General features: G+C 49.9%; 8 protein-coding genes across 8 annotated transcripts in view; 3 read left to right on the forward strand and 5 right to left on the reverse strand.

Moving 5' to 3' along the window:
• Positions 1-1,300: 1,300 nt before the first annotated feature.
• Positions 1,301-2,596, forward strand: PpBr36_10284 (uncharacterized protein; the record flags this gene model as incomplete). The annotated part of the gene is made up of 1 exon (XM_029897397.1): positions 1,301-2,596. The coding sequence occupies one exon, from the start codon at positions 1,301-1,303 to the stop codon at positions 2,594-2,596; it is 1,296 nt and encodes a 431-aa protein (XP_029744260.1).
• A 775-nt stretch (positions 2,597-3,371) lies between these two features.
• PpBr36_10285 (uncharacterized protein) lies at positions 3,372-4,265 on the reverse strand (the record flags this gene model as incomplete). The annotated part of the gene is made up of 2 exons (XM_029897398.1): positions 3,372-3,753; positions 4,225-4,265. The coding sequence occupies 2 exons, from the start codon at positions 4,263-4,265 to the stop codon at positions 3,372-3,374; spliced, it is 423 nt and encodes a 140-aa protein (XP_029744259.1).
• A 2,926-nt stretch (positions 4,266-7,191) lies between these two features.
• On the reverse strand, positions 7,192-9,423 carry PpBr36_10286 (uncharacterized protein; the record flags this gene model as incomplete). The annotated part of the gene is made up of 1 exon (XM_029897399.1): positions 7,192-9,423. The coding sequence occupies one exon, from the start codon at positions 9,421-9,423 to the stop codon at positions 7,192-7,194; it is 2,232 nt and encodes a 743-aa protein (XP_029744261.1).
• A 5,714-nt stretch (positions 9,424-15,137) lies between these two features.
• Positions 15,138-15,575, forward strand: PpBr36_10287 (uncharacterized protein; the record flags this gene model as incomplete). Its single annotated transcript, XM_029897400.1, has 1 exon — positions 15,138-15,575. Exon 1 carries the CDS (start codon positions 15,162-15,164, stop codon positions 15,573-15,575), a length of 414 nt encoding a protein of 137 aa, XP_029744184.1. The 5' UTR covers positions 15,138-15,161.
• Positions 15,576-17,389: 1,814 nt separating this feature from the next.
• On the reverse strand, positions 17,390-18,733 carry PpBr36_10288 (uncharacterized protein; the record flags this gene model as incomplete). The annotated part of the gene is made up of 1 exon (XM_029897401.1): positions 17,390-18,733. The coding sequence occupies one exon, from the start codon at positions 18,731-18,733 to the stop codon at positions 17,390-17,392; it is 1,344 nt and encodes a 447-aa protein (XP_029744258.1).
• Positions 18,734-19,551: 818 nt separating this feature from the next.
• Positions 19,552-20,532, reverse strand: PpBr36_10289 (uncharacterized protein; the record flags this gene model as incomplete). Its single annotated transcript, XM_029897402.1, has 2 exons — positions 19,552-19,943; positions 20,046-20,532. The coding sequence occupies 2 exons, from the start codon at positions 20,530-20,532 to the stop codon at positions 19,552-19,554; spliced, it is 879 nt and encodes a 292-aa protein (XP_029744257.1).
• A 1,369-nt stretch (positions 20,533-21,901) lies between these two features.
• PpBr36_10290 (uncharacterized protein) lies at positions 21,902-22,387 on the reverse strand (the record flags this gene model as incomplete). Its single annotated transcript, XM_029897403.1, has 1 exon — positions 21,902-22,387. The coding sequence occupies one exon, from the start codon at positions 22,385-22,387 to the stop codon at positions 21,902-21,904; it is 486 nt and encodes a 161-aa protein (XP_029744411.1).
• Positions 22,388-25,518: 3,131 nt separating this feature from the next.
• Positions 25,519-25,854, forward strand: part of PpBr36_10291 (uncharacterized protein) — a gene marked incomplete at both ends in the record, with an annotated part of 1,501 nt that continues 1,165 nt past the window's right edge. The window contains 2 exons of the mRNA XM_029897404.1: positions 25,519-25,567; positions 25,651-25,835. Of these exons, the coding sequence (XP_029744412.1) occupies positions 25,519-25,567; positions 25,651-25,835 (234 nt within the window). The remainder of the gene's footprint in view (positions 25,568-25,650; positions 25,836-25,854) is intronic.

Below are 25,854 nucleotides of genomic sequence, written 5' to 3' on the forward strand. Positions count from 1 at the left end.
CTTTTTTTTTTTTTTTTTTTTTTTTTTTTTTGGCTTCATGCAGGCAGGTTCCTTGTTCGATTCTTCAGCTCACGGATTGACGGCATATTTATTTAGGCGATTGGTTTGTAACAAAAAAATGGCAGCAGGTTTTTTTTTTTCTTCTTTTTTTTGCGAGTACTCCAAGCTGCATGTATTCGCAACCGGCTGTAGGCAAGGATTTATTCGAAAATGAATTCCATTCCTGAACCATCTGACCATATGATAATGAATACACACCTGATACGCGTGATTGTACGGTAGGATTGAATTGTTACCAAACCCAACAGACTCTGGATGACAAGCAAAGAGGTAAAAAAAAACGTTATTCAACCCAAACCCACCAAACCTGAGACTGATAGATTCTTGACACGAACCGAACCATTGGGCAACCGCCGTCGAGTCCCATTTTCAGCGGGGGGAGCCCCATAAAAGCAAGGCGACAAGTCAGCCGCAGGATCTGTTAGGCGGCGGGGAAACGCTCCTTGAGACTGCTTCAGAACGGTTTGTGAAGAGTGAAAAAAATTTTGTATTCCCACTGAACACGGGGCAACTGAGTGTATGCGAACAGGTTACTCAAGATGAACATTCATTTGTCAATAAGAAAAGGGTTTGAAGGCATAGCAACGGACGGCGAATGCTGCCTACGGTCTACCTCTGCATCGTCAAGAGGAATGAAGCAATTGTACAGTACCTTGGAATAATTTCAAGGATACCTCGGCACCTATACTTTGCAGGGTCAGCGGCATTTTTGTTTCAACATCGAAGAGGCAGCCCAGTGTAAAACAAGAAAGCAAAGCACTCAAAAAGAAGAAAGGAAAAAAAAAAACTCTAGCACTGGGCGCTGTCCCCGAAAGTGCGCTATTTGGTTTCCGGCCCATGATTGGATGAACCCTGGTTTTCCTCAGCTGGTTATGGTCAGCGCGGCAAGGAGAACCCCCCCCCTGCGGTTCAACCAGCTTGGCCCCTCTTCCCCGCACAACTGACCTCGAGGCCTCACGTCACCGACGACGAACCACATTCAACAACCAAGGCCTTTCTGCACCCTGATTGATTACACCAAGGCCTTTCTCAGATTGAGATCAACATATCCCGGGGCATCCCCTACAACGAACATTCAAAAGAACATCTGAAAGAAACAACCTCCTTGGCTTGGAGATTCCCTAATCGGAAACAACCCCAAGGTCATCGGACACATTTGCAACCCTGCTATTATCATTCGCTTAGTCCTTAGCTTCCAAGCATCGCCGGTAAAAGAAATACGCGGAACCACTAGAAAACAATGCCCCCAAACAAGGGTCTAGTTCACCTCAAGGAGTATGACATCAAGGACAGCAATGTTGAGCTGATTGGCAGCGCCCTCGACCACCGCGTCAAGTACCAGTCGGCGCAGACGGAACCGGCCTGGAACGACGGCCGCGTAGGCATAGAGCCGGGATTGCTGGTCTGGCGGATCGAGCGCTTCGAGGTGGTGCCCTGGCCGCGCGACCGGTACGGCCAGTTCTACGACGGCGACAGCTACATCGTCCTACACTCGTGGAAGGTCGGCAAGGACAACCAGGACGCCCAGCAGCAGGGTGACGGCGAGCAGGAGAAGGAGCAGAACAAGCTCGGCCACGAGATCTTCTTCTGGCTCGGCCGCTACACGACGCAGGACGAGGCCGGCACCGCCGCCTACAAGACGGTGGAGCTGGACGAGTTCCTGCGCGGGCGCGCCACGCAGCACCGCGAGCTGCAAAAGTGCATGTCGGACGAGTTCGTGGCCCTGTTCCCGCGCATCAAGATCCTGTCGGGCGGCGTCGAGTCGGGCTTCCGGCGCGTCGAGGAGGACCCCGAGGACAAGAACAAGCAGGACTACGTCACGCTGCTGCGCGTCTTCAAGCTCCCCGGCGGCCGGGCCGGGCGCGACTCGATCGTGGTGCACGAGGTGGACGCCAGCGCCGCCAGCCTCGACGACAAGGACGTCTTCGTGCTCGACACGGGCAGCAAGATCTGGGTCTGGCAGGGCCGCGCCTGCTCGCCCATGGAGAAGGCCAAGGCCGCCCAGGTCGTGCACGACTTGACGCTGGCCAAGCACGTCGAGGTCGAGGTGCTGTCGCAGACCGAGTCGCGCCACAGCGTCGTCGTGTCCATGCTCGGCGGCGCCCAGGACGAGTACGGCCCCAGCCACGTCTTCAAGTGCGCCAGGCCCGTCGGGACCCGGTCGGGAGACGACTCGTCACAGCCGCAGCAGACCCAGCAGCGGAGGAGGAGGCCCCGTCGTCTTTGGCGCCTCAGCGACGCGTCCGGGAGGCTCGAGTTCACGCTGGTCAAGGACGGAGAGCCCCTGTCGCCGCGGGACCTGGACGGCAACGACGTCTTCCTGCTCGACGACGAAGGCCGCGAGATCTGGATCTGGGAAGGCCGCGGGGCCAGCAAGGCGGAGAAGGCTTCGTGGCTCAGGGTCGCGCAGCACTATGTGCGACGCACCCTCGAGCAGGAAGGAGGCGATGAAGACGACCTCTACTCGACGCCCATTGCCAAGGTAAAGCAGGGCGACGAGACGCAGGGCTTCATGAGGGCTCTTCAAGCCCATTGATGAGAAAAGTATGATGCATAAAATGATTCTTGTATAGTAGGTAAGGTATCTGGAGTGGGCGTCTGCAAACTCTGCTTGTCCCATGGATTCCGAACCCTTGACGATGCTCAGACCACAGTCGCGAGCTGCGATGAGCTCGTATTGATGCAGTAGCTCCCGCTTACACTTGACTTGTTACCCGGGCCCGATAAGCTGGTATCCAATTGCGTGCCGATGAGCTTGAGTTGAAAACACGATGGTCCCCTTGAGCAAGGATCAGTGCCCGAAAGAAGCAGCAGAGTTCGTTCACAACAATCTCATAACTCAGTTTCATATATCCTCGTTGATATAAATACAAGCTGGTCCACGCAAATTTTCGTGTTATTTGCTCAAAAAACAAAGACACCACGGTTTTTCGTTTTCAGTGTTCTCCCGCGCAGGCGGCCTCTCTTGCAAGTCACAGGGGTCATGCACGAGTCTCCGCAGGGGAAAGCCAGCAGTAGTAGTTCGGAGTCTCCGGTCCTCGCTCCAAAGAGCTTCAGAAAGGCCCCGGGGGCGGTCCCATGCCAAGAGGCCGAGAATGACGAGGCAGTCCTTGCTGTCACGCACAAACTAAACTGGATAGAGCAGAGTAGAGTCACTCAGACATAGGCTTTGCTTAGCCACCACCAAGTCGCAGGTCACGACGCACAAAATTTATACCATCTCCATTGCAACCAAGATGCAGGAGCTCAAAAGTAATTCTCTTTATGACCGCATTCGGAATTCCTAAATTACTACAAACCGCCCCATCACCTCAAATACCATCAGTGAGCGGGCGCAACCCCTGAGCAGTACCCAGCTTGTCCTCGAAAAACAACCTCAGCCTCTCGACGTAGATGTTGTCGGCGGCCAGCTGCTCGTCGAACCGCGGGCTGTGGTACTTGGACAGGTCCGCGGTGAGGTCGGGCGTCAAGCCGGGGAAGTGCGACTCGAACTCGCGCTTGAGGGCGTCCTCGTCGATCGACTCGGCGCCGCCCTCCTCGAGCGCTGCCTGGTGCAGCTCCTCGACGGAACGGGTTTTCGACCGTCGGCGCGGCGTCGAAGCCCAGCGTCTGTCTGGTCGTAGCCCAGGACGTAGCCGGCCGCCACGGCAGCCGTGAACAGAATGCGTAGCATGGCGTATTTTCTTTCTTGAGCTGCTTGAAGAGGTGCGAAAGAAGTACGCGGAGAGAGGAGGGCTGGATGGGGGCAGAGCTGGGTGGCCTGTAAAGCTTGCAACCTCTTTCTCGCAGCAGAGAGACCGTCAGGCCTTTATATATTACTTCGTACCTGCTTCCACCCCTGCATCCTCCTTTGCAGATATTCACCACCCTGGCCCATCCATACAAATTTCCCACAAATGCACAGGTAGGGAGAGATCTTCCATCAGTGTCGCCTCATCAATCACAAAAAAAATATGCAGCTCAGTCGTCATTCCCTAAGCCAACGTACTTAGCATCTGAGCAGGATGAGATGGGCGCCGTCTCATCCTGCGAAACCCAGATGCCCATCCCCCATCGGGACATGGCCATCCGCAAAATGGGAGTACCCGCTGTCGAGAAACGAATGGCAAAGGGTTTTTTTTTGTTTCGGGGAATTTGTTTATGCCGGCATGCGGAGCAACTCACCAGTCCGTGTTGATCTGCTTGTGCGGTTCCTTTTTTGTCATGGGATTTTGTTTCTGGAGGCGAATGGGGTTCTAGAACAACTACGAGCAATGCAGTTGCAAATAAGATTTTTTTAACTTCATTTTCTTTTCTCATGGATATCGTTGTAAACTTTCTTTGCCTGACGATGGTTAACGTTGGGCTCCACATCTCCGACCCCCCTAAAGTCCGGCCCCCTTGAAAAATGTAACGACGAAATACCCCTTTTATAAACCGATTTAAATGTAAACCTATCAACGCACAATAATACAATCATTGTCAGGCTCTCCCGGTTCGCTAACCTCTTCTCCATCGTTCAAATCCTCTAAACAGTCCCTATTATTTTCCTGTGCTTCATAAACGTTTTTTTTGCTGACCAAAAGCTCGTTGGGATCCGGAATTACCCTTTTCCTTTTGACCGGCCGTACCGCCTCCAATTTTGCTTTTAACAAACTGATTTTTTGCTGAGCTTCAGCCAATAAGATATCCTTGGTTTCGAAGCTTTTTTGGACTTTTGCAAACAAAAGCCGTGAAGTGGCGTTACTTTTTTCGGACCGGGAAATTTCCTGTAGTTGAAGTCGAATATCTCGGGTCGTTTTAGGGGTTTTCCAAATAAGTAAAGATTGGTCGTTAATTTTTTGGTTTGGGCTTTCCGGTGTTTTATCCCTTTGGAAGCCGTTATTTCTACCTTTTTCGACGTTGGCGTTGCTATTTTCTAATAAAAACGGGTTTAAAAGTGGTTTTGCCAAGTTCACCGGCCATAACCCCGTCGTACGCCAACCAGATTGAATGGTTTTTGCTATAAATGCTTTTGATCTGGCTTTTCGATAGCAAAGTAGAAAGTTTCGTTTCCCAACAACCGTTGAACAGCAAAACTGGTTTACAAATCCCAGGTGACGTCGATAAGCTTCCTTTAACGGCCCAAAAACCGATAAATCCAACGGTTGAAGAACGTGCGACGAATGAGGAGGTAAATATAAAAGCTGAATATTATTTTGGAGGCAAACAAGCATAAACTCGTCGCTGACGTGTGATCCGTGGCCGTCGAGAACTAATAAACGCTTTTCAGGAGTTAAAGGTTGGGTATTTGGAATAAACACCTTTTTTAACCATTCGATACCTGTTTCATTATTTGTCCACCCGTTTTCTGTTGCATGAAATTGCCAGGTATCGAAAGGACTTAAATCAGCTGGAAACCATTGTTGCTGTACGTTTTTCCCCTTAAATATAACGAGGGGAGGTATAACAGCCCCCGTAGCTGATACACATTCGATTATGCTCGTCCAACCCCGCGTTCCAGGCTCTTTTCGCTGTAATGGCCGGATTTTATTACGCCCTAACACCAGGCCATTAGATCCTTTGCCTTCCATTATACCTGTTTCGTCCATATTCCAACGGTTGGCCGGTTTTATAGTATCGATAACGGGATTTTTCAAATAGGACCACCAAGATTTAATTACCTCGGTTGTAGCCCCATTAACCCGGGCATTTTCTATTCGCCGGGGCCTTTGGGTTTTCAAAATTGGATATCGGGCTATAAAACGGCTAACCCAATGTTTCCCAAGGCTTTTTCTTTCTCCGGCGGCCTGAAGAATTCGTTCCGCAAAATAGCGTAGTTCTTGATGCGTTGGCGGAAGGCCTAACGCGGCCTGCGCAAGTACCCAATCTGCCAAATAGGTCTCCTGCTCCTGTGAAAGCCTTTGACAAAATCTTTTCGCTTGTTGAATTGACTGGGCCCCCTTTAAACGATCGTGAAGGGTACTCCGAGGAATACCCCATTTTTGCGAGGTTTTGTGAACTGATTTGCCATTTCTTATGTCAGAAATGGCAGCAAGAAGCTGATTTTCAGTGTACTGTTTCATTGGAAAGTTTGGAGCAAGAATCTTCAAAATGCAAGTTCTAAAGTGAAAAATTCGTCTAGATATTTATAAAATAAAACAAAGGGTTGACGTGGCTGAGTAGATATTTTTAGGGGCCGGACTTTAGGGGGGTCGGAGATGTGGAGCCCAACGTTACAGCATAATATCTAATGTTATTGCACCACATATAACCGCACGTGCGTTCCGGTGACGAATGTACGGATAAGCTTGAATAGAGTTAGTAATTGCGTGTTCCCCAAGCCTTTTCCTTTTAGGGTTTGTTTTCCGTCTTTGCCATAAGAGGACTACAGTAGACACCGGCATTCAACTCGAGATCCAAGTCAGACGACCGTCCAGTCAGCAAAGGACGCTAACCCCAAGAGCAGGATGAATCTCGTGCATCACAACTAGCCAAGGTAGGCACTGTTCGGAGACCCAAATCATGCCGCCGTCCCACTGTCGGTGGATATCAACCAGATTGATTCCGTCAAAATCAAACCTGGCCCTTGACTGCTGTGGGTGGGACACTGCATCAACTGCAGCACAGATTTGTTCGGTCCTGTCCCAGCGAGCCGAGAGAAAGAGGCTCCTGCTACTGTGCCGTCGTCTTTTGAGGGGCGTAGAGAAGGCCTCGTAATTATTAACAATCTGCGAAATGCCAGACTTGGGAGCGCACCCAAACAATACCACACGGGCGAATATGCCCATTGAGGAGCTGCGTCAGGCATTTCAGTTGTGGCCTCATCACGGGAGAATTGCTTCCATGTGACCTGCTTCACCTGCCTACTTCGATCCAGCGTCATGGGAAACCCCGGGCTACAGTTTATGGTGCTGTTATGCACTTGATCGAGCGGAAAAGCAAGCCCTTGAAAAGCAGTGTCCGTAATAGCGTCCAAACAAGTGCACGCACCGGATCACATGTATGATAGCACCAACTTCATTACGTGAACAACATAACATTGATGGTTCAAATTTTCCCGGCGGGAGATTGCATTTGGGTACCGGCATCTCGGTACCTGGGAAGCTACCAGAACTAGAACATAAGCGATCGTTTCGTCGTGACAAAAAAAACTCCTCCCCCTTGCTCAACTTAGTATGCCACCTGGGAGTTCAATCCAGCCGCCTCACGTTCCCAGTTCCTGTGCATAGCAATGCTGTGGAAGAACTGATCCAAAAAGTCCTTTCCACCCTTTGCCAGGTCAACAGCCTCCTTCAAGCTGTCAGCCTGGACGTTTCTGACAGTGACCACACCGTACGACTCAGTCACATCTGCGGTCGATACAGTGACTTCTGGAAGCGTCACAGCCAGCTTGACGAGATCCACACCCTCACCCGATGCTCCGATGGCCTTCAAGTGACCAAATGCCTCTCGAATGTAGTGCAAGGCACGTCCGTTCTTAGACAACGTCTTGATCGACTCAGCACCACCGGGAACGTACACAGCGTCAACCATGGTGCTTCGGAAGCCCTCAAGATGGTGATCCGGCTTGAGGCCTGCACCACTGGAGCCCTTGGTCTCGCCAGCAGCGTAGATGGGCGAACGCCGGGGCGCGATCACGAGCGGAATAGCCTGAGAAGCTGTGAGGGCGGCCTTGACTGCACGGAGCTGAACCGAGTCGTAGCCGTCGGCAATCAAAAGGGCGACCTTGCGTGATGCAATGGTAGGCTTCTCGGGCAAGAAGTCAAACTGGCTCAAACCCTTGGCTTTGATACCCTTGTTTTCCTTGGTCGCCTTGTCAGGGATCTGAGCACCCACCATCTCGGCCACCTGCTGGGCGAGGCCAATGTCAATCTGAGTCAGGCGCGAGACGAGATTGTTGTACACAACCTCCTCTTCGCAGTGGTCAAGCTCGAAGGAGAAAGCGGCCAGCATGTGCCTCTTCTCAACATCTGACATGCTGTTGAAGAAAAGTTGTGCCTGCGAGATGTGATCGCGGAACTTGGCGCTCTTGGTGCGCGCCTTGATGCCCTGGATCTTGGAAGCGTGCTCGACATATCCACCCTCCTTGACACCATCAGCCGGGGCATTTACGCCGAAACGGTTGGGCCAATAGTTGACCTTGCCCTTGGTGATGGTGTGACGGCCCTGGCCGTCACGGTTGAAGTTGAGAACCGGGCAAACTGGCCTGTTGATGGGCAGTTCCTCCCAGTTGATACCAAGACGCGAAATTTGCGTGTCGAAATAGCTGAAGTTGCGGCCCTGCAGGAGCGGATCGTCTGAGAAGCCAATTCCGGGCACGACGTGACTGGTGCAGTAGGCAACCTGCTCCGTCTCCGGGAAGAACTCGTCGACGTTGCGGTTGAGCTCGAGTGTACCAATGTAGTCGACGGGAATAAGTTCCTCGGGCCAAACCTTGGTGGCATCGAGAATGTCAAAGTCAAACTCGTGCTCGCGTGACTCGGGAAGAACCTGAACACCAAACTTCCAGCGAGGGAAGGCACCATTTGCGATGGCCTCCATCAGATCCTTGCGATGGAAGTCAGGGTCCTGACCGGCAAGCTTGAGGGCCTCGTCCCAGACCAAGCTGTGCACGCCAAGCTCCGGGGTGAAGTGGAACTTGACAAAGTGTCGCTCTCCCTTGGCGTTGATGAGGGTGTACGTGTTGACACCAAAACCTTGCATCATGCGGTACGACCTCGGGATGGTGCGGTCTGACATGGCCCACATGAACATGTGAGTGGCCTCGGAGTGCTGGTACATAAAGTCCCAGAAGTTGTTGTGTGCCGACTGGGCCTGTGGTACCTCGTTGTCCGGCTCAGGCTTGCCGGCATGGATGACGTCGGGGAACTTCATCGAGTCCTGGATGAAGAAGACTGGTATGTTGTTTCCGACGATATCCCAGTTGCCCTCGGGCGTGTAAAACTTGACGGCAAAACCACGAACATCACGGACCGTGTCGGCGCTGCCTCGGCTGCCCAAGACGGTCGAAAAGCGCAAGAAAACTGGTGTCTCACGCGACGTGTCTGTGAGCACGCCGGCTGTGGTCAAGTGCTCGATGCTCTTGTGCAGTGTAAACTTTCCGTGTGCCGCAGTGCCGCGGGCGTGCACCACTCTCTCGGGGATGCGCTCATGGTCGAACCTGTGAATCTTCTCACGAGCAATCTGGTCCTCAAGCAGCGAGGGGCCTATTTGGTCGTTGCTGGTGACACGCAGCCAATCATCGGGGTTGGTGATCCTGACACCGGCGTCCGTAGTCTGCCTTCCCTTCTCATCCGGCGTCACTGTATTCCTCGCGAGGTCGGAAATCTTTTCGCCCTGTGAATGCATGACATATGACTTGCCCTTGCTGAGGGTATCTCCGATATCTTTTAGAGACGCCATAATGTTGTTCTTCGGTGGTCAAGTCAACTAACCCTTTACGTGCGAGGTGCGAGATGAGATCAAGGGGTAATGCTTTTTGATCTGATCAATGCCCCAAATTAAGTGGTGTGGGAGAAAACAAAGGGGAAGAGGAGGTGAGAGGAAAGTAAGGAAGGCAGTGAGTGGCAGCTTGCTTAATATGATCGACAGATTGACCGAGCAGATGCGCTACGTTGCCTCTTGAATTAATGTTGGGTAATCATTAGGCCGAGTCCTGCCGCCACACCACAAGGCAGAAAGAAATACACGAATTGCAAAGGCAGTTAGTTCCGCGTTACGGAACAATCGTTCCACGGATCGTACCTTCTTTGGCAGAAATCATCGACGTCAATGATGTTTGGATATGACGCTTGGCAGACCGTTGTTGCCGTATCAGGAATCAGAAATGGGGAACAGCATACGATATAAGTGGAGCACATTTCTTTCTTTCTTTCTTTCTTTCTATGTTCTTTTCCAGCCTGCAATCTCTCTAGTCGAAGGAGACGACTCTCGCAAGAATACATTGGTCAAGTGAATGCGGAGATGATGCATGAGTGAAAAATTGCCCAACTGTTGCATCACTATGCGGTTGCCAGGCTGCTTTTTTCTTGACGAGAAGAGTGGTCAAAGAGGTGTTGGGAGTTCGAAAACGCATTTTCATCCAAGTCGGGTACGTCATCAAGATGTCAAAGTTGCCAAGCGTCCCCGATCGCTTGTGAATCCCGGAATGATGATTGGTTGCCTAACCTCCGGTACTGGAGGTGACCCCACTAGATTCTCAAAAAACGGCGGCTCGTGGTGGAGATTTTCCATCGATGACTTTGGCAAGGTTGGTTTCCTGCAAGCCTCTTCTTGGATAATATCGACAATCGCGATCGAGCTAATCCAAGCTGTCGCACCATTTGCTTGGTATGCCCAGAATCAGTATCCGCTTTCAACTACCGGAATTGCTGGTTCACATTTTATCGCGCTCAAAAAAGGCGCCATAGATGTCTCGCCATTTGTAATACAGTGCACAGTACGTTGTGCTCTGTGCGGATCGACCGCTTCATTCCCTTTTTTGTCAAGATTGTCCTTGTTGGGACGGGACCACGCCTCGTGGCAGCAAGATCTCGCGCCTCCATCGACGCGACATGTCCACATCTATTCGCCTTCAGGCCCTCTCCAATACCTGACATACACAAGTGATTTGATTCGCTGACTCGATGCATGTTGCATTCCTACGTAGGCAGTTGGCTCTTGACCCTAGAAACAACCTCAACTTTGTCAACTTATCAGGTGGATCCAATGTGCTTGCATAGTAATCTACAACAAGCCTTGGCCACGGGTGGGGGTTGGGGGAGGCTCGTTTGGGGTTGGTGGACAACTTTTGATTCTTTCCATTACGTCTACCTGCCCCAAGACGTTGACCCTCTTTTATTCCAATGTATCAAGTTTCGTAACATACCAGGCCCTAAAATCGTCCACAATTTCACTTCGCTTTACTGCAAAGACCACCTTGAGTCCATCCCAACCTTCGGCATTCGGACCTCATCGGCCTCAACCCCCTTCGTGAACCTGGCCAGCGCCTCTCCCAGAATGCCAAATTTTCAGGCATCGACAATGTCGCTTATTTGGTGGCCCAGACCATTGACTCTCAATGCCGCCAACACAATCTTGTTGACGCCCTGTCGGTGAAACAGGCGCAGAACTGTCCGCATCCTGACTGTCAAGGCCTTTAGTAGTCCTGATGGGTGGGAAAGACGGCCATGCCGTGTTCTCGCACATCGGTTTCCGTGTCATCCCCTGACTGGGTCCCAAGGAACAAAACTTCCTTCAGCCCGCCCCTCCAGAGGAACTAAAAAAAAAAAAAAAAAAAAAAAAAAAAAAAAAAAAAAAAAAAAAANAAAAAAACTGCCCGGAAGCAATGTCCACAACCTCGAGACGCTGGGTGCGAAACATGGCTGCGGTCGCGACCGGGATGTAAATCATATGTCCTGTGATGCCGTCCACGCAGCGTCCGACCTGGCGGTTGTTCATTCAATTCGGAAGGCTCTCTACAGACTCGGCGTTTGAAGAAGGAAAAAAAAAAGACCAAGGGCTCTGTCTGCGCACGGCGATTGCGCCTCCCGGCCTCCATATGCGAGTCATCACTAATGACTGCTGTCACGGAATGTTTTGTGCGAATACCACCAATATGCCGAAGCAAAGCCGATCGCGATGTGGCCGCGAAGAAGGGCCTATACGCTGGAGCTCGCGTCCATTTTTGTGTCATCCGCTGTTAGCTTGTCCTGATCAGCTAAAAGCTAAGTGTCCTTTTACTGTGGATAAGCTTGAGTAAATCCTGTTTTGACGCAGTAGGAAGGGTGGCAATTACAGCGCAAGGCTTCCGTGGCATATTGTATGAGAACTGGATCCTGAATTCATGCGGATTTGTTCTTGATTTCTTTTTGGCGTATTTCCCCTTGTTAGTCTGTTAGAATACATACCCACAATATTGTTCACCATACTTGAAACCTAGTTGGAATTCTGGCACGATACGGATCTAGCAAACATAAGCGGCCTGGGAATGCTCATTGGCGGAGACGCTGAACCTAGAAGACACTGCCACCAATGCCTCTTTACGCTGGGGGCCATGCAAGAGACACACGCTCGGGACGATTGAATGAATACAGAGCCTTGAAAACCACTGCCTCCATCAGTGATCAATTTGATGTGGAACAATAGCTGGTCAAGACTCATGAGGCGAGAACGTGAAGGAAAAAGATATAATTCGCAGTACGACCACCGAGGAAAAAGGGATACGAGGCTTTGAACAACCAGGCTAGATCCAGTCAGCGGCGAAGACATCTTCAACAAATTACCCAGACGGGTAAATAACTACAATGGGTGACCCACAAGTGGACATGACCCGGAAGTGGACTCCCTAAGGTTATGGTTAACCTTTTCTAACAATTTAACGAATTATTCAATAAAAGCCAAAATTTCTAGGTATATAATACCAGAAATTGGCTGTTGAATGGTACAGGGTTTATGATTATCAAGCATTTTTTGAGTAATATGTTGAGCTTTTATATAAATGCTTTTTTAACAATTAAAATCCAAATAAAAGTGCTTTAAGTTATAATGGATTGTATATTATACAGCGATTAAAAATAAATAAACCAATTTTCTTTATTTTATTGCCGGTCAATTTTAACAATATATGGACTTTTAAAAAAAACAAAAAAACTGAGAAGACATACTAATTATTGATAAATAAAATACTTAAATATGAAATTGCAATTAGTCTCTTTTTTATATAAAGAGATAAATAAAATAAAACAAATTGAATATAGCAACTTACCTTGGCTGGTTATTTTACCATCAATTCGTACGCGTGTACCAGTTTAAAAATATTTTCGCAAAACGCATTTCAACTAGTTTTTTTCCTTCTATATAACCTTAGTTGTATTAATTTCGCACCCAGAATATATTACCAGCGCAGAACCATCATATTATCGGACTATTATCCGCACCTTTCTGTTAGTCCCGTACAGGCTTTACTACTGGGTTAATATAGCTGCGCTAAGTACAATTGCGTTGTTAATTTGCAAACTGGAAGAAGCTTTGAATGTATACTTGTGCTTTTCTCTACTTTAGCAGTTTATTAATAGATAGACTTTTAAATCTTGAAAGTTGTAACGGGTTCTTAGGTAAATACAGGGCTTTTGTTCCACGAGTTGACTATTGAAGCTTATAATAGCAGTACTGAATTAGATACTAAATGATATTTAAAGCTGTTATTTTTTCAACTTCTGAAGACTAAAGCGAGTTTAAACAGACTATTATTATTTGTGAAAATATAGGAATTGAACTTTGCGTATTAGTAGTTTCAATTTTATGGAGCAACTTCACCAGCAGGGAGCTCAATACTATGATATATAAGAAGTTTTCTTTGTTATATATAATTTACATTGGACGTTTAGAATTAGAAATATATAATTTATTAAATAGACTTGGTTTACCTTCTAAATATAAAACCAAAAAAAGCTTTTTTTCTTTTTGGAAAAAGCGGCGAATATCACTCGTATCTTGTTTAATTTGCGAGGCAATAACAATGTTGTTATTAATGTACGCCAATAAACCCTGTTTAGAAACCTCGCTTATGCGTAGGGACTGGAATTTAAAATAAGCAAGTTGTGCGAATTGCTATATTTAATTGGCCTTGTTCTATTTATTTGTTTTAATAAAAGGGAAAAAGGCCACGTGGATTTAAAAATGCTTGCAAAGCTAGGCATTTTAACTGCACATGCAACCCCTGTATTGCAACTTTATTTATTGCCTAAGTGCGGTAATTTTTGTTCTGGTAACAAACTCAGTTATATGTCTCTCAAATTGCACAGGTAATGTAAACTATCTAACACATTACTATTATAGATTTAAGTGCTAATTATTCTAATTTGGTATAATTTAATAATTACGTATAGTGTGTTTTGACGGGTTTACCGGGTACCGATAGCCGTTTAAACCCCTAATGGCAACACATTGTCTATGAATATATATAGTGAAAGCGGTTTTAAGTCCCTTTTTTATATTTTCCAACATGAAAATGGTGGGCTGCACGCTCAAATGTGTTACGCTGCAGCAAATGAATTTCCGAAATTTCTTTTTTATGAATTGCAAAAAAAGCACCAGGTTACAAGTACCTAGCGTATTCCCAATTGATCGATGCTTTTGATTTGAAAGGTTTGCGGGTTTATTTCAATGCTGTGACGAGCAAGGGATTTGCAATCGCGATTGAATGAGATTAATCTGGAAATAAAAAGCTTCAAAATTTACTTTTACCCCTCTCATCAAAGCGAACACTTGTGGATATTTTGGTACCTTCAAATGCGAGTGTTTCGGCCTGATCAAGTCGAATCTCTATTTACATAATGCAAGTAGAAGTGACCAACAGAGTCTGGAGTCCAGATGTGCTTATATTATCCGCCTCTGTGTCCTTGGGAAATATTCGGTTGGCGTAGGAGACGCTTTACTTACAGCCCTATGCTCCTGTTCTAGTTGCCCAAAATACCTATGCAAAGCACGATTTGAGGCGCAATTGGAGTAAATATCTGCTTCCGGCCTGGGATACCCTGGATTCGACGTCCTCCTTGACGAGCCATGCTTCGACACGAGGGATCGGCACCCGTCACGCGCCTCATCCACCAAATTTTGTTACTATATGAAGAGACTACCCGATTCATGATATGGTTGCCAATTTCAGATTCACAACTACTCAGAAACCAGGTTGACAGATACACCGAAGGCAATACGATCCCGACGTTAGTTAGTACTGGAAAACGATTCTTTTTCGCGCCTGGCCAAAAATAACATTATCAATGCCGGAAGATTTAGAGTCTAGGGCCGACGGCTTCCAAAAAGTCCTTTGAGATTTGTATAATAGGCTGTCTCACGCCCCTCCTAGAGTTTTTCTGATTGTTTCCTCTCACCATCCGGTGTGCGAATCATCAAGTTTCCTTAATCCTCTTTTTCCTTTTTTTCCCTACTTTTCCCGCCAATTTCCTTTGTCCTTGCCTTTTCGCATTGTCCACATTCCTTTATTCCAATACGAATTTTCTTTTTTTTCGCATTCACTTTAAAACGAGTCGTCCGTCTCGCTAATCTCCTTTTTTTCCGGCCTTGGATCGTAGCTTGTCTTCGCTTAACGGCAGGTCAAAAAAAAAAAAAAAAAAAANGCCCAAGGTGCAACCGCGGGCATGGTGCAGCAGCAACAGCAGCCATCGCAGTCAGGCGGCGACTTCAAGGTCACGAATACCGGTTCCGGGATCGCCAAGCCCGCGGCCAGGACCGGCGTGGTCCCGGCTCTCGAGATCGGCGAGGGCTTGCCGCGGGTACTCAAGTACCCCGCAAAGCGGAACCGCGACAGATACTCGCAAAACGGGCGTCAAACCCTCCCGGGAATCAATGAGGATCCCTTTGGCTTAGCTCGCAAAGCCGATCAAAAAAGGCTACCTCTGGTGTGGAACTATAATAGAAAGTCTGCCCCGCAATACTACGTCCCTCCTGGTCCCTCGGAGGGCTGGCCTAAGAAAGGGGTTGGGAAGAGTGTTCGCAAGATCCGCGGCGACAGGCGAGCTACTGTCTCTCCTCAGGCTTTGGAAGCATACTGACCTTGCCCAGATTTTTTCTTCCTCGGAGTGGTCAACACGGGGCTTTTACCGTACTAATTAGGTCGAGGACAGTTGTGGAGGGAACCTGGATCCTTCGTGTCGACTGTTCTTGGATGTAATCACTTGGAAAAAGCCGTAAAAGCATACGTATAGATTCTGATTTCTTAGTATTTGTTTGTTTGGTTGTGTTTTTCTTTTGACGGCATGAATTTGGGGGAAACTTTGTGTTTGGATCGAGCTGCTTGGTTGGATGCTTTGCTCGTGTTCTTCTTATCTTGTTTGGCTTTGGGTTTGCTGGCTGAGGATTACGATATGGGATTTCAGGATTGGGGACTTTCTTCGCTTGATGATATAATTTTACCGGGGTTCGGATCGCAGACGCGCGTTTCTAGTCGCAAAGCCCAAAGTAGCGCTTGTTACTGCGGCTTGAATGCAACGATTTAATTCATCTTGTCCCTCTTTTCGAGTCTTGAATACACTGATGAAAAATGAAGTGCATGCTGCCACGGTCCAACAGGTAACGCCAAAAGTCGGTGCTCTCCCGCAGGGCCGGTCCTCTAGTCTGCCCTGCCCTGTAGAATCTGAAATGACAAATTTTCCTACAGCATGTTTTCGAGCGACGCCTTGGTCACTGTACCACCTGGATGTCATTCGCCACGAAGTATACGGGTGCTGCGCGATCCAGACAATCAACGAATTATTTGTATCATAAGGGAACGCCATAATCCTATTTCGATGGGTTCCAATGGATGAGGAGGCGAAGAATTGTTATTATTATTATTAATTTTTTTTTTTTTTTAAAGAAAAAAAAAAAAAAAAAAAAAAAAAAAAAAAAAAAAAGGAAAAAAACAAGGGATCGGCACTACAAGCCTGTAATCGTAAGAATAGCCTGGGGTTCATGGTCGGCAATGCCGAAGGCTTAAACCATTTATGGTACTCACCCAGGAACGCCTTAGTCAGTCCAGCCCCCCAGGGTTTAGTGTTGTAAGTGGGGATACCCCTGTGCAGCTAGCCTAGGCATCCGGAGCAGGGAAATGCGATTTGATGATAAACCAGGACTGGGGTTCGACTCGTCGGAAATGATGGAAATACCAGATAAAAGTTGCCAGACTCGATGCGGTACAAGGCTACAAAAATATAAATGAAATAGACACTTGCCCGAGCTGCAAAGCTTTGTCTGCTGTCCTGTGTTTTATTATTTGCTTTCACCTTGCGGGGACTCTGTTTTTCATTGAGATTTTGGCCGTCAAAACGGCTTCCCTAATCGGTGTTGTTGCTACAATGTACATTTCCAATAATTATTAGGTCCGGGCCTGTATCCCACTTGATCTGTTCGTTCTTTTTGTCTCCACGTCAAGATTGATTCATTTTTAATATATAATTTTTGATCTTGCAAAGGCTGTACGCTTTTCTTTCATTCATTATTCTTTCCGGGATGCACGCTTCTCATATTGTTTAAATACTAAACTTGTCGGCCTTGGATGGCTCTGCCCTACCCAGTCCAACTTCTATCGTAGCGGACCCAGCTTCGCCGTCTTGAAGACCACTGATACGGACTTATCAGCATCAAAGCCAGTCCGTAAGCCGCCACCAAGAGCATGCTTGGCTTGTTGAATTTCTTCAGAGATGACGGGAGCGTTTCTACCAGTCACAGCATCGAGTTTGGCATTTTTATACAAGAGTTATGGTGTTTCATTGAACCAATATATACTAGCCTATCCGACCTTTCTTTCGAAAATCCAATCCATTATAGCTACATACAAAACCGATACACCTTTTTTTCTTTTTTTTTTTTCGTTTTTTTTTTTTTTCACTTAGAGCTTGAGATCCTTGGGAGCCCAGCCAATCCTCGGCTCTGCGGCCGGGCGATTGTCCTCAAAGATCACATAGGCCGACTTCATGGCCACGGCACCAAACAGAGAAAGCTTGCCTCCTTGGTAGTCAAAGGCCTCCTGCAGACCACCGAAGCACTCCTTCTTGGCGTCGTCGTTGGGCGCCCAGTTGAGGTACTTGCCCGGCACGGTGATGACGGCGACGTTGCCGGCGTCCCCGACGCCAAAGGAGAAGTCGGGCAGCGGCTTGGCCTGCTCGCAGGGGAAGACCCAGCCGGACGAGTCGGCGTCGTAGCGGGCGCCGGGCACGTGGCCGTAGTAGTCGGCCACGATGGGCTTGTCGAGGTACAGCAGGGTGGTGCCGGTGTCGACGACGCCGGTCATGTAGGCGGGCTTCAGGTCGGCGGCCGTCACGTTGCCGACGGCGTACCCGGACGCCGTCATGTTCCAGCGCGCAAAGTCGTTGCCGTTGACGAGGTAGCGCAGCACGGGCGCCCAGCCGACCTGGCCGCGGCAGCGGTCCATGGCCACGGCGCCAAAGTCAAAGTAGCTCTCCTCGTCCTGCTTCAGGTCGACGCCGAAGAGCGGCGCCTGGAGCGTCGACTTGACCGTCGTGAAGAAGTTGGGCGGGCCCTTGACGTCCGCCGGCAGCGTCGACGTGTAGTTGGAAAGGCTGAGGCCCAGGATGCCGTCGTACGGCGACTTGACGAGCGAGTCGGACGCGGCGGTCGCGGGGAGGACGGCCTGCGACTGCGCGACGACGTCCCCGACGCGGACCACGTCGTTGTAGACTGCGCTGCCGGACGCGCCGTCCCCTCCGGCGTAGCTCTTGTTCCAAGCCATGTCGGGGATGAGCGAGGCGTTGGAGCTGAGCGAGGGACTGTAGACGCTGTGGCCGGCGGCCTTGGCGGTCGGGTGCGCGTCGGCAAACACCCAGAGCTCGGCCGAGCCCGTGTCGAGCTGGACGGTCAGGACCTGCGGCGGGGTGCCGATCTCGATCTTGGACACCCATTCCGTGTTGTTCCTGGTGGGGACGGCCGAGACGCGTCCATGTTGGTTCCTCTGCGGTTGTGCTTGTTGTTTCTGATCTTGCTGCTGCAGCGCCTCTAGCAGTTGCCTCTTGTCTAGCGTCGAGGTCTCGACGCCGGCGCGCTTGACGGTGACGGCCAGCTCGGGCGGGATGGGAAGGCCATACTTGATGCGGGTGTTGTAGACGGACAGGGGCCCGCTCCCGGTGGGCTGCTCGCGCTTGACAACCGGGCCGCCCGAGACGGCGGCAGCGCCCAGGGTGGTGAGCAGGGCAAAGGTCTGCGCGAAGTGAGGCATGGCTATAGATGGAATGGGAGCCCTTGATGTGGTGAGCAACAAAATAGCAACTCTCCCAGGGCAGGGTAGGTGATGGAAACGAACGACGTGGGTGAGGAGCCCTGAATCAAGAGCAGCAATGCGAGAACGTGATTGCCAAGCCGGGCCTATTTATGTTTCTCTGAATAGTGGATTCGACTCACGGGAAAACAAAGGCTCGGTCGTCTAATTTGTGAGACGTCAATCGTGTGCAAGCCAAATGATACCGTATCGGATACTCCGGATTGCGATCTTCGTGCAAAGCGACGGTAAGCGACCGACACAGCAGTTGAATGGAGGGAGAGTACTACCTCGTATTAGGCATAGTCCCTGGAGAGGAACCATGCAAAAAAAAAAAAAAAAAACCCCTATTGTGGATTTAGAATTATCTAGGGCGTCGGTTCATGCCCACAATGATTGCAATCACACGAGTCGTGACTCGTAATGGCCTCTGGCAAGTGGCTACTTACCGCTTATCATATGTGCTTAAAAGTACGGATCTGATGTCATTTATAGTTTCATGGTTGAAATAAAGTCCAAGAAAGCCACGGTCATGTACATATATATCATCATGCACGAGATGTTGGATGTGATGAAATTCAAAAGTCAACCCCAAGATTTTGTATTTTGTATTCATGCCATATAAAAGTATAGTACACATCCTTTGGCAGCGGTTATGGGCCCCACACTAGATTGATCGCATCCCAGTCCTGCATAACCTTATCCTTGAGGTTGCTTCATTTGCTGTACTCGTTGGAAGAGACGGAGTATTTCGTCGCGGCTGCTGGTGAGGGCAGAATTTAGTTGCTGCCAGTGGTATAGTCATCGTCAGTGGTATAGTCACCGTCAGTACTAGCCGGGACGTTTGCGGAGGCGACCGGGGTCGCGGACTCGGTGTAGGGTGTTTCGGTCGCGGGCGGCGGGTTGCTGTCCGACGGGGTTGGAGGGCTGCTGTTCGACGGGGTTGGAGGGGCGCTGTTCGACGGGGCCGGAGAGTTGTTGTCGCTCGGGCACGAACCGCCGCAGATGCTGAGGTTGGCAAACTGCGAAAGGTTGCAGTTGGCCTGCATGCCCGTGTTGCTCTTGCAGGCGAAGTTGCCGGCGTTGCTGGGGTAGTCGCAGTTGACGCACGCAGCGTTGGGGCCGCCCTGGCCGGGTCCGGAAGCCATGTTGGCGCAAGGGTTGAAGTTACCTGTTTGGACATGTCAAAGTCAGCTAGGTCGATCTTTTGCATTTCCTGCCTTGAATTTCATTTAGGCTTTCTACAAAAGGTGATGATCGAGTGAATACATACCACAAACTGGGGTGTTGCCGCCAGAGGTGGTGGTGGTGCAGGCAGGGTTGTTGCGGTTCGATGGGTAGTCGCAGTTGACTGCACCGCCATTGCCAGGGCCGCTAGGGCTACCAGTGGTGGGGGTGGTGGTGGTGGTACAAGCAGGGTTGTTGCGGTTGGATGGGTAATCACAGTTCACCGCACCGCCATTGCCAGGGCCGCTAGGGCCGCCAGGCCCAGATGGACCTCCAGGACCTCCAGGACCTCCAGGACCCTTGGGGCCGCCGGGGCCGCCGGGACCGCCAGGACCGCCGGGACCGCTAGGGCCGCCAGGACCACCAGGACCACCAGGACCGCCAGAGCCCTTGGGACCTCCTGGGCTGACGGAGCCACCACCTCCGGCACCACCTCCGGCACCACCGTAAGAGCCGTAGTCAGGCACCGGGTTGGCGGCAATGAGAGCCGGGGCAAGGCCGAGGATCACGAGGAGGCAGACGTTGCGAAGCATGATTGCGGTATTTGAATGAATCGAAGTTCGAGGTGGCTTAGAAAAGCGACGGGTTTGAATGTGAAAGAATGTTGTTGCTGATGAGCGACTGGAGTTGGTCTGTTGTTTTGATGTTTGGTTTGCTAACCTGAGAAAAGAATGGCTGAGGATGGTTATCAAAAATTGGATTGGATGTTTCGATGGTGGAAATCAGGTTTATATACATGGGAATGTGTAGGGCTCGTCTAGAAGCGTGCTAGAGCAACTCCTGGTTTTGTTCTTTGTTTCTTGGGACTATGGTTAGGAGAAACAGAGAAAACAGACCCGGTGCATGAAAACAAAAGTCGGCCGCGAATCCTCATTCCTAGATGATGACAACCGGGCTGTTTCGAACGTACGTGAACCAAGGACAGAAACAGGAGCTAAGCTACTCTCCCCGTCAATCTCCCAGGGAGAGATTGGGTGGCAGCTGTCCCCGAACCACAAGCCAGTGGTCTGTGTCATGACTTCAAGGGACTTGTGGCATTGTCTCGATGTGCTGTTGAACCCGTGTAATGACCGAAAAGTTCTTGCCAGTGGCTAAAGTCGGTAGCACAAACATCCCACTGGAAAAAGTGGCTAGTGTATACTCAGCAAACCAACGGTGCGTGGCCCATGCTTCTCCCCGTGGCTAATTCTCATTTCCGCCCCTGGGGTTAGCAACGCCATGGAATCCCGCCGTTCCCTTGTCTTGTTTCTGTGGATTTGTTTAGCCTCTTGGCCCCTTGGCCCGAGCCTTTTTTTTTTTTTTTTTTTTTTTTTTGGAGCTTTTGCATCCGTACTAGACGCGCGTAAACGCAGGCTCGACGTCCCGTCGCCTGAAATACATAGCGCTAGGCTGAACTTGGCGTTCGCCATCAAGATACGAGCCTAAAAGTGTGTTACGCCTTAGCAAGGTGAGGTTGCGCTTTGACGAAAGAACCCTAAGCCTCAATTGCTCTCACAGGGTAAATAGGTATACATTCAGATTAGGGAGCCGCAGGCTGTTACATCTCGACTCTTGGGAGAGGAGCGCTATCAATAGTGGCGATAGACCTAAAACCTTGAAACTTATTTCTCGTACTGTTACCTATATTCCTCTCATCACAATTCTAGCCAGGCCTTATCCACATCCCGTCAGTAAATCCAAGATCTTGGAAAAGTTTGCCTCTTTTACCTGACAACAAGAAATTTTGTTTGCCCGTGCAAACCTCCCCGATCACCTCGTTAAGTTTTGTAATGACCTCTGGGACGAACGAATTCGGCTAAACGGCTCAGTGTCGAAAGGAAGGATGTGATCCTGTGGTCCAAGATCAACCAGACAAGCAAACATGGGGCTGCGTCGCCAAATCGTCAATCCATTGTTTGAACATCAAATTAATCCCCTATGATATTGGATGCAAAATCCTCGGTGGCTTGACAGATGTTCATCTTCAGAGCACCCGCAGCTGCCTTGGAAACCAAGCCTCTTGTTGCCCGCGTCCAGGCAGGCATAACATACGACAATAGATCCTACTCCGAGAGCCCATGGGGTCGCCGACCTGGCAAACTTGCCCAGAACAACACCCACAAATGCCCTCTGCTTTCTCCTGACCCTCTCGACGTGTTCCTTCCGATCGTTTACCGCGGGAAACGGCACGTCAGAGACTTCGTTGCCGAGGAACTTGCACAGCGGCTCCCAGCCATCCTTCAGCTCAAATGAGAGCAACCTCTCTGGCGCCACCGCGACTTTCACCTCGGAATTATGCCTCAGATATCTCTCCTTGGCACGTGCCCTCGACTCTCTCGGATTGCTCGCCCCAAGAAACCCCCCAACAGCAACTTCCGAATCGTCAAATGACCCCTTCAACCCCATCATTCAACCCAGCACGTCGGCAACAAATCAGCTCCACCAGCCCCAGGTGATCTGGAATATGGCCTGGGTGATCGACGCCGAAGCCTGGGGTAGAAAGGTTTGAGTTTGTGGTCAGGTAGGTTGCGGGATGTGGGCGGCACGATCCGCTTTTGTTCGGTTCGACTTTCTTTGGAAAAATGTAAATGGCGGAACTGCGCTGATCATGCCCATTGGAAAGGATCTACACTTGCACTAGGCTTGATGGGGGGTTCATCCCTTGCTAGTTGGATGCCACCTGATTGGGGATTGATTGCATCTTTTATCTGAATGCTTGACATTCTGGTGGTTCAAACCCAGACTCAACAGAGAGACAAAGCACATCTCCCGACAGCCAGGGATCCCCTGTCCTCGGCTACACTTCCTGGGCTACTTAGGCTTAAGATTAAGTCGACAGCATGCTTGCTGTTACCGCCTCCGGACTCGGCAGTTGGCTAGCACGTGCCCATTTCGCAGGCCGTGATGGCAAAAAGAAAAGGTTTGCCAGCTGTGACGTGCGGTCCGAAAAAGACTGTTGGTTATTCTATGAGTGCTTTAGCCAAAAAGGCCAAGGAGCTCAAAAGACGATTCGAGACGTCTTTCTTCAAATCACGACTGCATACGATTCTAGGGTCAACTATTTTTTTTTTTGGGCTGTAATCTGTGATAGCGAATACACGAAGACTATTTGCTGTTATAAAAATGATCCCGGTGAAAAATGGGAGCAGACAGCCCTGTGGACGGACAAGGGTGTAGTGGAGAGGTCCCTTACCATTAAAACAAGTATCACTGGTATTCCAAGTATGATGAAGCTTTGATGCTGCACCATAATGTTATATCAGGGGTCTAGAAATATAAGCGCTATGCATGCCAGGGTGTCCGGCTCCTGCCTTTTTGCCGCGCTACGAGGGTCTTGCAGCCCGCATATCACCTTTATGCCCATAACTTGGGGACTCGCACATATTCATCTTGGCAAGGTTGTGCATTAGGCAATCGTGACTGCTCTCCCAGTAACTACCCATATGAATGGGGGCCTTCCCAGACGTCTACATCTTTCTCACGCCAAACGCCTTCTTCAATTAGTGTCATTTTCTTCCGGCTTATCGTGTTCGTGTCCGCTTCCTCTGCCTTTTGCACTCTTTTATTTCACTCCCATCTCAAACACAAATTATATGTCGTTTTGCATTCCCAGCGAGTCAACCAACTCACAACAGTTACACTTCGGATGATCATATCATCATAAAAACTATGAGAAGGACAGCGGCAATGATTGAGACTTTATTTATAAAACCCGCTTCAAAGACTCTTGCAAGAGATCAAACAAGAAATTATGTACAAGTGCTACATGTTAAAAATGCTGGTTTAGGCAGGCGAGGCACAGGCCCCGGGGTGTTTCACTACGTGCCGTTCAACGGCGGGCCTAGGATCTGGATAGGGCAGCACCTTGCGCTGACGGAGGCCGGGTTTGTGGCGGTCATGATGTTGCAGGAGTTTGATGCGGTGGAGGGCCCGCGTGCCGACCCGGAGAGGGGCTGGCACAATTTCGGAATTACTTGCTCGCCTGGGAGTCCTGAGGATCGGCACAAGGGAGTGAACTTGCCGACTTTGGTTAGCCAACTAGTCTAGGGTAGATTTATGGAAATGCTCTCGGATTAGTCGGGATATCCATGTGCAACGATATTCAGTCAAAGCTGTATTTCCCGGGGTCAACCGAGTCTGACAAGTCCAATCTGAGATTCACAGATTATAAAAGTCCGGTAGGACAAAGAGGCCAGGACGGTCACCGCGGCTGGCGGCGTTCCCACGGACGATTTTGTCAAGTTTCTCCACCGGCATCAGATGGAAGTCGGTAAATAAAGCAAACACCAAGAACATTTGGCCTCCCGATAACGGCCAGACTAACCAATGACACGAAACCAAAAGACCTCGGCTCCTGCACAACCCCAGGCATAATGGGGCGGGGCGCTTGGCGCAGGCCTGGTGGCGGGCGGAGTGCACTACACCTGGGATCTGGATTAGGAGCTGGAGCGCGGCCTGCGTGCGGCGGTTCGACCTGGCCACCACTCGCGAGTTCTTCAAGTCGGTCAAGGACATGAACCTGCGCTGTGCGGGCAAGGGGGACGGTTGCAAGTTGGAATGCCCGTCTTGGCCGGTGTCGAGCTTGGTTGAACCCCTATAATCTCTTTTCATCACCCAACCAATTACCCCCTATACCATCACATACAGAAGGTATTTGAAGACGTATCTATCCAGCCAGGAAAGAAATATCAAAACACACACACACACACACACACACACACATATATATATATATATATATATATCTGTTTGCCTATTATTCCTCACATCGTTTGCCAAACGCAGGGGGCTTTGGCTAAAACACAGACCTAACCTAGTCACATTACCATCCAAAATATCTTTCCTCTCCAACTCACCCCCTCTATCCCGCGAGAACAGCTCGTCAGCGAGCGGTTCAACAGTCAGCTCTATACCGCCAAAAACACAAGCAAAGCCCAACGGCCCCAGGGCATGCACCGTCTCGAGCGACGTTCAAACGTACGTAGATTTCGGGCCAACATATCAAACAATACATGACGTCAACACCTTGCGCACCTTTTGCAGGTTCGTTCTGCTGAAGATTCAATCCCGCGCGAGCGATATTCAATTTTGCTCCAAAATCCATCGGCATTGTGTCAATCAAGCATCCCTTTACCTTGCTGCAAATTCGTCCATTGTGATCGGGTTTGCCTCTATCACCACGAAGCCGTTTTGCTGCTGGTTCTTGACATTGCCGCGCCGCAGCACCGACCCGAACTTCTTGTCGGCGAGACGGCGGTCAGTATTTCCGATGTCGGCAGCGAAGGAATTTAGAATCTGGCCCTGGCCCACACCCCGCAGCTTCCGGAAAGGGGCATTCCGCCCTCCCGCTTCGCCCCCGCCCTCGAATGTCAGCCCCCCTCACGAATTCCCAACCTTGGTTGCATTTTAGCACAGTATATAGTGGATATTGGATTGTCGGCAGTTTCCATAACGCTCGTCTCTGCGTCTGATTTTGATGAAATATCCGGCTGGTCTGTTTTTTCCAACCACCAACAAAACAACCATCGAATCCCGAGATAATGACGGCAGCGACGTCAAAATCATGCCTGGAAAGGCTGGAAGAGATGCGTGAGTTGCCATCGCCCTGCGCGTCATGTCTCTGCTGTCCGACTCCGTTGAACCTGGCCGTTAATCCACTGCGCGTCAACTAGTCGATGTCGACGTCGACGACATGGACGCCGACTTTATCCGCTCCATGCCCGTCAAGCCCCACGACCAGACGAGCAACCAAGCTTTTGTGGACGTGTCGCTTGCTCTGGAATCAAACAGGGATCTCATCGTTCAGGTCGCCACCGAGATGAAGGGATCAGACTGGCTGGCCATTTACACCAGGATCGTAAGTGGGAAGCCCTTTT

The sequence above is a fragment of the Pyricularia pennisetigena genome (genome assembly GCF_004337985.1).
Source record: "Pyricularia pennisetigena strain Br36 chromosome 4 map unlocalized Pyricularia_pennisetigena_Br36_Scf_9, whole genome shotgun sequence".
NCBI lineage: Eukaryota > Fungi > Ascomycota > Sordariomycetes > Magnaporthales > Pyriculariaceae > Pyricularia > Pyricularia pennisetigena.